At 42.4% G+C, this 11,009-nt stretch overlaps 1 protein-coding gene across 1 annotated transcript; it reads right to left on the reverse strand.

Moving 5' to 3' along the window:
- Nucleotides 1-1,186: 1,186 nt before the first annotated feature.
- Nucleotides 1,187-10,112, reverse strand: ANKRD33B (ankyrin repeat domain 33B; the record flags this gene model as incomplete). The annotated part of the gene is made up of 3 exons (XM_010082798.1): nucleotides 1,187-2,037; nucleotides 5,665-5,805; nucleotides 9,983-10,112. Coding segments are annotated over 3 exons (1,122 nt in total), but the record flags the coding sequence as incomplete, so codon positions are not given.
- Between the last annotated feature and the right edge of the window lie 897 nt (nucleotides 10,113-11,009).

Below are 11,009 nucleotides of genomic sequence, written 5' to 3' on the forward strand. Positions count from 1 at the left end.
ACGGAAATTTTCTCCCAGTGTTGAGACAGAGGGGTGAGGTACTGCCCTCTCCAGGCACCCGGAGGCATACTACCAAAGCTCACAATGATATCTGGGGACTGTTTCCAAGCCTCAGTGGCCAAGCTGCCTGATGCTGCATCTCTGACTGGATGTTCATAGCGTGTGGCTGGACTTGATACCTGTGAAAATTGCTTGAACTTCTGGAAGCTGCATAATTTTCCTGTCCTGGCTATAATGTGGAAAGGCTTACAATAAACCCGCTAGTTTTTTTAACAGGAACTTAAATATAAACCTAAAAACCAGCCCACCTGTGGCTCACCACCTCCCTTATTTCACAGTTAAACACAACGACAAAAAATTCCCTGAGACTAAAGAGGAGACAACAGACAGTGGACACAGGGAAACTTAATGTGGGAGGCAAATCTTAGGTGACAGTGGCATTCAAAAACCAGCTCAGCCTCTCCGTTGCTCCAAAGAAATCAGTCCCTGCCCCTGATTTCTAGCTGCAGAGGGTGTAAAGACCTCAACTACAGACATATTTCATGTGCAGGCCTTTTTATATTCAACAGAACAAACAATAGCATTAAGAACTGCATCCATACAGACTGTATAAAGCTGTACAGCTTAATACCTATCCTGTCTTAACCTTTGATTACTGGAATTAAAGTGCTCAGTATATTCAAAACAATTGTAGACTTGGATTTTCACTGCCCACCAACACTGTGGTATATTTTAAACTTTTCATTATTACTACAAAACCTTGCAATATGTCTACGTAAGCAAAGAGAGGGAGGAATGTCTAGTGTCGAAAGAACAACTCCTTAACTTTGTCCATGACAAAATGAACAAACACAAAATACAATCCTTTCACAAACATGTTTGTCAATCTGTTTCTCAGTCATTCATCTGGAACTGGAAAAAAATGAAGCTGCAAAAGGACTGCACCACTTAAAACTTCCTGTCAACCGCAGGCAGGTAACCTTAGCAAGTCTTTCACCTTAAAATACCTTCACGCTCCACCACCATACACACTGTGGCATAGCCCTTGCCCTGTTTCTGTACCTTAAAGGCCCTTATTCAGTACTCCAGCTCCATGAGCAGTGGGCACGCGTGAAGGCATGCCGTCTGTTATCTTGCACAGATAACAAGACCAATGGCTCTAAAACCTTCTAAGCAACTGCCTTAATCAGGTCCTGCACCTGGCAGGAGACACCTGCCTCTGCTTCTGAGCCTCTGCTGCTTTTTTCTTTTCCTGTTCCTCTGCCTTCTTCCGCTCCTCTTTTAGCTCCTTGTACCTCCATTTGGGAATCTGCAAATAGGGGTCATCCTTTGCACTGCTCCTCCTTCTCGCCTTTTCTGGCTGGAAGGTGGGTGCAGGAGCCTTGCTGATACGGACTTTGGGGATGACAAATCCTGGCCTGACGCTGCTCCGTCTAAGCAGGTGGAGCGGCAAGAGGCTTGCTTTCCTAGCAGCGACGGTGTTCACTTGAGACACTGCAAGGCTGACGGGCTGCAGGCTGGCTCGCCGGTCCTTCTTCTTGGGGATCAGCGTGACTTTGGAGTTCTGAAATAGCTTCTCATAGCTGCTGAAGTGGTCTTTGTCCTGAGATCGGATCTCCTCGGCTCTCTGCTTCCTAAGGATTTCTTGCACAGCCAGTCGGCGTTTCCCCACAGAAGGCGGACTGCCCGGGCACACCGTCCGGCACGACAGAGCAATGAAAGGACTGCTCAAGCTTGTTGTCACCTTCACCATGTGATCGAGGACCCCGTCTTCTTCTGGGCCGTAGAAAGACCGGAATGAGACAGCTGCCCTCATGCACTCAGAAATCCTCTGCAAACAGCTTTTTGGCTCTGCAGCCTTGGCAAGAAGTTCCTTCATCTTTGGCCATTCTGGATTATATCGATCACAAAACTGTTCTGGGCATGGCCTGTCCATCAGCTTTTGCATGATGAAGGCAGATTCTGATCTTCCGGTGAAACAAGCCCATTCCCATGAAGTCAGTCCACGGCTTGGGTCAGTCGCGTGAACATTTGCCCCTCAAAGAAAAGAAAACAGTTAATGTTAACTAATGAAACTGCCCACACTTTTGTTGATCAGAGTTGAATCAGGCAGATCCCTGTAAGAAAACATCACGTACGACACACTGTAATACTTGTGTCAAAATGAACATGCAATAAGGAGAGATCAGGGTTCCCAACTTTCTGAACTTCTGAGCTATTAAAAAAAAAAAAAAAGAAATTAAGGTTGTATATATTAAATTCTCTCAAAGCAATGCAAAGAATGACAGTGAATTTCAACTGCATTGAATGCTACCTGCCATTTTAAAATCCATTCACTCAGGGTCATAGGAAAAGAGTGACGAATATGGAAAGAAACAATTCTGTACACAAAAATCATAGAATCATAGAATGGTTTGGGTTGGAAGGGACCTTAAAGATCATCTGGTTCCAACCCCCTGCCATGGGCAGGGACACCTCCCAGTAGCCCAGGTTGCTCAAAGCCTCATCCAGCCTGGCCTTGAACCCCTCCAGGGACACCTCCACTCTGCTCCTTGCCTGAGCCTGGCCACGTGCCTTGCTGATACGGACCCTGACACACAGACTTAAATTCTTGTTTTGACCTCAGACCTACCTTGTCTCTGTGGACCTGCCTTGTCAGCAGGGACTTGCCTAGCAATCACTGCAGTGCTGGCTGATCCTGGATATTGTCACCAGCTCTGCTCCATTTCTTCAAGGAGCGCCTTTGCTGATGAGGCTAGTTCCTCTGTGTGCCTGGCTGTCACCCTTGGCTCACCTCCCAGGGAGGAGATGTCCACTCCTGCTGCTCCCTGATGGATGCGTCCCCAGGTGTTTCGGAAACTTCATCTCAGGAAACAATACTACAGAATATTGAAATCCCAATCTTTCAATGGAAATCGATGCTGCCTTTGTACCTTGTATCACAAAATCTCTTCTACAGCATGATTTACTATAGCGGTATTGATTTTCTGTACAAATCGGGAGACGTCTCTGAACAAACTTGTCATTCAGGAGAATTCCTCATCTGGAAGACACATGAATAATCATGTCCCTTCTTAAATGTGATAGCAGTCTTATTGAACTAATGGTCATCTCTGTGTAAGTGTAGCCTACAGGTTCTCTTTTAGGAAAACTGCATTTGCCACTTGCCTTGATTTTCCTACGACAGTTGCGCTGAAGATAATTTTCAGCACAACTAGCTTGAATACATCTGCCCCTTTGGGATATCAATATCTTACATGCTTAAGAAGGTTTAATGTCCCCTGGGATGTGAAACTGACATCCTGACAGGCTGTGAAAGAGCTCAGACATCTGTTACTAACCTGTCTTACGCACAGTACCTAAAGCCCATTCTCGTACCTGCTTTGTAGCTGTACAAAAGTCAGAAACTATGCAAGTAGCTGAATGTGGGTGGTTTCCTCCTATATTTCCATGCATTCTTGTGGTTTAACATAGAATTTTGCTGGTTTGTGAAATTGATTTTTTTCACAGAATCTTTTAATAACAATTTTTCTCACCATCTTCAGCAAACTAGAACTTTATTATCAGCAGCCACTCAGTATCCCTTAAGCTCCAAACTACTTCTAAATCCATTCTGAGTGATACATCTCCTTCCCTCCCTACATTTCATCAGACTGTAAAGTGCTAAAAAAATAATCAGATATAAAATGGGCGCAGGCAATTTACTGTACTGCCTTTGTGGCCCCTATTTTGAGCTGAAAATGTGAGGACCTGCAAAATACTCACCTAAACATGTATATAAGCTGTAGCTTAGCAACTCAGAGTATATTAACTCTATACCTCCTTGGCCAATGGATAGTCTTTAGTATACTCACTCTTTCTGTTGCACAAACAGGCTGATACAAGTTTCTGTACGTAAACTTGATATGGAGTCTAACAAGGCCATTTTCTGTCTGCCAAAAGGTTTGTTCTTCTCGATTTTCTGTTTTGTTATGAGACATGAAAACAATAAGGTGGCTATTCAGATGCCAAAGGCAGCAACCACATACTGAACTTTGATATCGATACTTCTTGTACAAGAAGTATAGCAACAAGGAATGGATGGAAGGGTTGTGAAATACCTTCTAGTGACCAAAAGAGAAAGAAGAAGCTTTCATCAAAACTCCGGTGATAATAACAGAAAGCCATGACACTGTAAGGTCAATTTGATAAGTCCTAAGACCTTGGGACTGAAATTTCATTCTAAGTGATAATTTGTAATGGGCACTTGAAAATTCTGAACTAGCATCTGCACGAAGTACATATTAGTCCAGAAAGTGCATCTCTGTCTAGCAGTACTCCAGCTCTGACAGTCATGTTTTCATTTTGTTTGGTAAAAAATTAACTCCAAAGTGAATTATCTGATTCCAAAACCTTGATTCTGGTATAAGAGGCTACAGAACCTTGCAGAAAATAATAAGGCAGTTACTACATCATGCAAACGTTTTGTGTGTCATATCAACATCTGGAAACTGGATATAATGAAAATGGATGAATGTAATATCACTAAGCTTGATAAATGCCTATGACTTAAAACACTCAGATTATGAGAGGTTAGACTTCTATGACAGCAAAATGGCTGAAATGAACTACTTATTCAAGATGTTTCTCAATGTCATGGACCTGTAGGATTCTCAGTCTAGACAGCAGCAATATTCATATGCAATCTATTACCTTTTCCATAATATTTTATTTGTGTCTAATATCTGCAACTGTAATACAATAATACATACCAATATATGATAATTAATTATTAGTTAATAATTTATATGTCAAATACTTAACATAATAAAAAATTACAACATTGTGGCTAAAAGGTGCTGTATGCTGGGACTGCTCCTGCAGAGGCTGTTGCCCCAGTGCTTCTCCTCCTACTGAGTTTCCTCCCCAGGACCCTTTCACCTTGCAATGCATATGGCTGGAACTTGAAACACAGTCAAGGGCCAACAGCAAGAAACATATTTCTTGTTCTCAGATGTGAAGAGAAGCAGGTGGGGAGAGATGGACCTGCTCACTCCCTCTGCTACGACTCCCTCCTTGCAGCAGATACAGACCTGCTGGAGCCCTTTTGCCCATAAACCTGACTCAGATCTGTAGAGGGGTTAGAAAGAAAGATTGTTTCCTACATCGACAAGTTTCCCACTAATGTTCCTTGTGGGATATGAACCCTACACCGAACTCTCTTGACAGGAGCCAGAGCCCCTAAAGCTCTCCACTCCCTGCCCCAGTTGGAGGGAGAGGTCCCACCACCATCACCCACCCCTGCACCCTCACACCCACAGCAGCTGTCAGAAACAGACCTGCTTGTCTTTCCCAGCCCTGTCATAAACTTCATTAGCTCCTTGTCTACAAATCTTAGTGACCACATTCCCCAACCTCTCCTAGACACAGTGAATCTCACCCCGAGAGCTCTTGGAGAGCTCCCAGATGAGTTTCCGTAGGCAAACTGAGCACTCCACCTGCAGCACCTGGCTTCACCACCTTGCCTACAAGTTATTTAAAAGCTGCACCCCTTTCCAGGAAAAGCTGCACCACACCTCTCAGAGTAAACTGCCCAAGAGCCAATTTTCTTTTTCATGTTTGCCTGTGACTGTCTAGTATTTACAGTCAGGTGATGACGAAGCAGCAACAAAGCCCTTTGCCTACCTGCCATCATCAAGGCTTTCACGCATTCAGTTCGGCCCTGCATCGCAGATTTCATCAGTGCTGTGAATCCAAACACGTTCCTCTTCTCAATATCGAGCCCGGGAAAATAGTTCAGCAAATAGTTCGTGATGGTAATGTGCCCTTTAAAGAAAAGAAAAAGCAGAAAATATGTCACAGAACTAAGACACTGCCTCAAGGTTTATAAAAAAATTACTTCTTCAGGTTTGATAACTGGAAAAATACACATAATTAATAAGATCTCTTTTCCTAATATCCTTTCCTGCTCATTGCAGTCATCAGCAGTAGCATTAGGTAGCACTGACTTGTGAGCAGAGTGTTGGGATAGGAGCCTGGAAACTTGGGTTCCCACTTTCTCTCAAGTTCCTCTTTGTGGGGTTTCCTCCTCTCTGAAAAGTCAGTTTAAGGTAAGAGAGAACTGAAGACCAGAGACGGTCACTCTGAGATTGCAAGGGGCCTCAGTTTCTTGACTTGGTAAGTATCACTGTGAAGGGAATTCCTGCAGCTTGTGGAAGGAAGACCAGTCACCCAGGGGAGCTGCTGCAAAGGTTCAGCCTTTTCCCTCCCCTGGTAAATTTGAACCGTACAATCGTGGTGCTTCAACAAACAGTGACTACATGTGTAGTAGGTCCAGCCAATAATACTAACAGTGTGCCAGGCCTGATACGAGACAAATAAATATTTTGCATAGAATCCCGCATTTTTATTTGTCCATCTGACAGTGTAACATTACTTGTCTACTCTCCAGCAACAGGAAAATGGGGCTGATGTTCAGTTTTTGTAGTAAAATAAATGACTGACTAAGTTCTGTTTCTAAAAGCAACTGTTGTTGCCATTCGTGTGCCTTGTATGCCAGGATAACGGGTGTCAGCAAGGGCGTGCTGAGCAGTTGAAGACATCTCTGGCTAAATGGCTGGAAGACCAATTATAACATCAAGTCTTTATAATTGGACTATCAGAACAAGACGAGTATCTAGCACCATTATGACTCATTCAAAACAGTTTTCCCGTTCCTTGTCATTCATTTTATGATGCTTCAACGCTTTATGAAATAATGCAGTCTGTCAGGCAGCTGCAACAATCACAATTTAATTACTAGGAGCTGTAAAAATATTCTCTCATCTCATTCTGCAGTCCAGCTGAATATTCTGTGATGCATGTCATTCAAAATCATCTAGAAATGTTACTGAAGATGATTATAATTCATACGGGACAATTTTTAAAGTCTATAGTGTCACATCTGGTGCAGATTTCATCAGCAGTTGCTTTGTACCAACACAGTCCTGTATTCACTTTGGAAAGCACATTAAGAAAACCTTAAGTGGCTAATTTAAGGTGTTTTCTAGATGTTACTCTTCATCTCCTAGAATTTGCTGGACTCTGCTACTTTGCTGCATAACTGGGAACTGTCCTGAAGCCTAAGCCTATGTAGAGATAGCACAGATCAGTTTAGCAAAGCCAGAGTCAGAGAGAACCAAATAAAAAGCTCCCTGTACCTTGTGCAGTCTAATGCAAATGAAACAGAAAGATACAGCAAACCGCGACAAGCTGAACAAAGGGTTTAGGGCAGGATCAAGTGCCCAGTGCTGTTTACTCAGTACAGAGGATCCAGCTTCACTGACTTCATGGCACAAGATCAAATCCTAACAGGGTATCAGTTACTACTGGGAGAATCTTTGTCCACAAATTGTTTTGCAGGACCCTTGTACAGTGTGCATCTTCATGAAGGTTTTGGAACAGCTGAAATACTGCTTTTTGACCACAGAAACCAGAGACAGGAACTGAAACAAGGCCAAATAGTAAGATGGAAGATTTTTCAGCATTTATTACATTACTGAAGATGTTCTTCTCTGCACAAGAAGTACAGTTGCAGTAAGAGACATTTTGCAAATCTGGGATGATCCTGAGTCAATCCTGAAAGACCTTGCTCAGCCAAAACTCTTCAGGGGACTACAGATGGCCTCAAATGAGACAAGGGAAAAAAAAAAAAAAAAAAAGAAAAAAAAAAACAGCAATGAAATAACAAAGAAAATGAAGAGATTTGTGATTCTCAGAAGTTTTGCATCTCAGGGATTCCTGAAAACCACTTCAGTTTTAATCTGCAGGAGCTTCTGTCCTCTGAGGTTTGCTTCAAATTTTGAGTTCAAACACACAGCAAATTCAAAGCAAAACTCAGAGCTGTCAAGTTTTTGTTCAAACTCTTTCATGTGCTTCTGATTTAAGGCTATAAAGTTTGTTTCAGTTCTGCTGCATCTGGGACAACTAAAAGTGTGTATATAAATTGTAAACCAGGTGAGTCTTCTGTGATTTAAAGTCTGCTATGAAAGCCATATGCAGCTGTAAAATAAATCAGCCTGGCCTCAGCCAGTTTGGTCATACTGAATTTGTATCAGGCTCTTGCTGTTTGTAAACCAGATCTATCTTCTAGCAGAACTGACATGCTAGGGGTACAATTCTTCACCTTGCGAACCATATTCAGAGATCAGCACAGATGTCTGTAATAGCTCAGTTCACTCAATTGCTGCTGTAATACTATGTCCCATGAAGTCCCACGAACATCCCACATTCTTTGTCAACGAGAAGACACGATAAAGACCAGGTATGCATTGCCTTATAAAGTGATTGCCTTTGAGGAGCACACTTGAGGGACGCAAAGCAAACCATGGATGCAGAGCCAGGAAGCCCTTGGAACAGCTTTTAGATTACAAAGTGGTGGCCACCTTGGTCAAATTTTTCCTCATTCACCTGCTTCATCATTTTGTTAACACTGGTAAAAGAAAGCTACAGCTTCCCTTAAAGGTTAAAGGACAGTGTTACAGTTAACAGAAATAATCTACTAATTGCTTTTTAACCATATACTTGAAACTAGTAATTCTTTTGGGAGCATCTTTTACATTTATGTGATCTATTACACTTGTTCACACAACACTACCATGCTGGGTGGGATAAAAGAAAACCAGGGGAAAAACTCTGCTCTCACCCCAGTCTGCATCAGGATTAACATGGTTGATGTCAATAAGATCTCTTATAGAGTCAGCATTGGCAAACACTGAATCCTGCTGAGACTATACAAATAGAGGATTTTTTGCTTTTAACTATGGAGTGGTTGAAAAATGTCTAAGCAGCTAAGATATTTCTTAATGATGATACCTTTTCCTATAGCCAGCAATTACTATTGACTAATACAGCACATTGTATGACCACAATGCTGGCTGGTTGCTTGCCAGAGCAAATGTAGGAAAATAAGCTTAAAGGAAAAAAGTAGCATAGCATTGGACACCTGGGGCAAGATTTTATTTATTTTTAAAGTTAAAATAGTTAATGGCATCTACTAGAAATGTGTAGCTTATTCCGTCTTAATCTGTTGGATAAATATTACTGTAGATTAATTAATTCAAAGACAATCATGACAAACTTATTTGGGAGTGGGCTTGACCAGGATTATTTTATGCAGACTAATTTCTTTTAGGGCTCTGATGAAATCCTAAAAGTATGTGTCGGTGAGCTCCCCCAATCCCTGCTTAAGTAGTAACCACCAGTGGTGATGATGGCTTGGTCTGGCTTAAATTGGACTCTCACGAGACAGATAACAGCGCAATAGCCAAGGGTTATCTTGTGCCTCTTGCTCAGCAGCTGAGGGTGAGCTGAGCACGTGCCTACTGAAACATGGCTAGTGTGCAAATAAGACTATAAGTCAATCATCTTATTCCATAAATAGGGAACAGCCCAGGGCCTGCTGAGCTTTCCTGCACAGCAGCAGGGTGCATGCCAGGATCTCCCCTCGAGTAGGGACACCTCTCAATGTTACTCCTCGAGGCTGGGAGAATCCTTGTCACATCAGATACTCAGTAAGTGAATCGGAAGTAAGCGCTGAGATGTTGTAATCTTAGCAAAGTGATACAAAGGACTGATTGCGCATATGTCATCCTTTAGACATAAGCCGTTTGCCAAGTCTGGGACTAGGACTGGATCCGGCTGCACCTGGACTCCTCTCTGAGAAGGATTTTAGAAAGCAAGGGGGTCCTCTCTGAACCCCGTGACTGAATGGGAGGGGCTCACTGGCAGTTTTGTCTGACCCTGTCCTAAATGCAGTAATCAGGTGTACACTGCCATCAAAGCTTGGTAAACCACTGTCACACTTACCATTGATCTTTGTTAATTCACGGGTTTATATCAATGAAGTATATTGTTGCTTCTCTCTTACAAGTGAAGTGCATAACTCCGACTCCGACAAAGTAATAGCCACAACACACCTCCTAAGAAGGACCCTGTATATAAGGGGTGAAACAAAGAGCCTTACCTGCCTGTGCAGCTGTAATTAGAGCCGTGTTCCCTTCGTTGTCCTGCCAATTCACATCAAGGTGAGGGCACTGGGCTAAGGCTATTACAATATCCACATAACCTTGGTAACAGGCAACAATAAGACCATTCTGTAAGCAAAATATAAAGACAGAGTTAGGTTTACCAGGCTCAGAAAAGTTCACTGAGGAAGCACATTAGTCTGCTTTCTTATTTATTTTTTTTCAGACTGAAGAACTGAAAAGGTATCAGCATTAGTTCCAGGCACAATGTTCAGATCCAAAGCACCACTTTTTATCTCTGCCCTTTGGCGAGTAACATTTGATATTCCTCACAAATACCTAAGAGAATAGGTATTATATTATGCTACTTGGAAAGCAACTGTTTATAAATGGCTTATGCTTGTATGGCTATATACTCTATATCCAAATGAGAATAAATCAGATTTTATTATATAATAAAATTAAGCCAGCAGGTAAGATGAACTGGACCTGATCTGAATATTAATTCTCAGAAAAACAACTACTTGTTCTCTGAAGGGGAAGTGGTAGGCAGGACTCGTGTTCATACTGCCTGTTGCTATCTTTAAATGCTTCAGGTTTCTCATTAGAACCAGACCTTTTTTTATAATTGTAAATAAAATAAAATAAAATTGCTTTTAGAGTTCCTGTGTAATGTGCTTTATGACAGCTGCAAGCTGTAAAACTTCCGGGAGGAAGCCAAGCCAGAAGGCAAACCTTATAACTCTGCTTGGTACCCAGCTAGCGCTTCACTCCACAGCGGCAAACTGACAGCTTCCCTAAAATACATCAAAATACACTTGTTGTTAATTAAATGGAACTACAGTACTTAATCCTGGCTGCTCGCTTGACCACTAGGATTAAAACCATTATCTCCAATCTTCAGGATTACTCAGGCAGCCTGGCGCTCATCTGCACAGGGCTGACGGGCGCAGAGGAGGGCAGGTGCAGACAAATCGGTGCTCCCTGCGGTCCCTCTTCATTGCCAATGTTTTTCTCAGTTTCCTT

The sequence above is a fragment of the Pterocles gutturalis genome, unplaced genomic scaffold (genome assembly GCF_000699245.1).
Source record: "Pterocles gutturalis isolate BGI_N339 unplaced genomic scaffold, ASM69924v1 scaffold4425, whole genome shotgun sequence".
Classification (NCBI taxonomy): Eukaryota; Metazoa; Chordata; class Aves; order Pterocliformes; family Pteroclidae; genus Pterocles; species Pterocles gutturalis.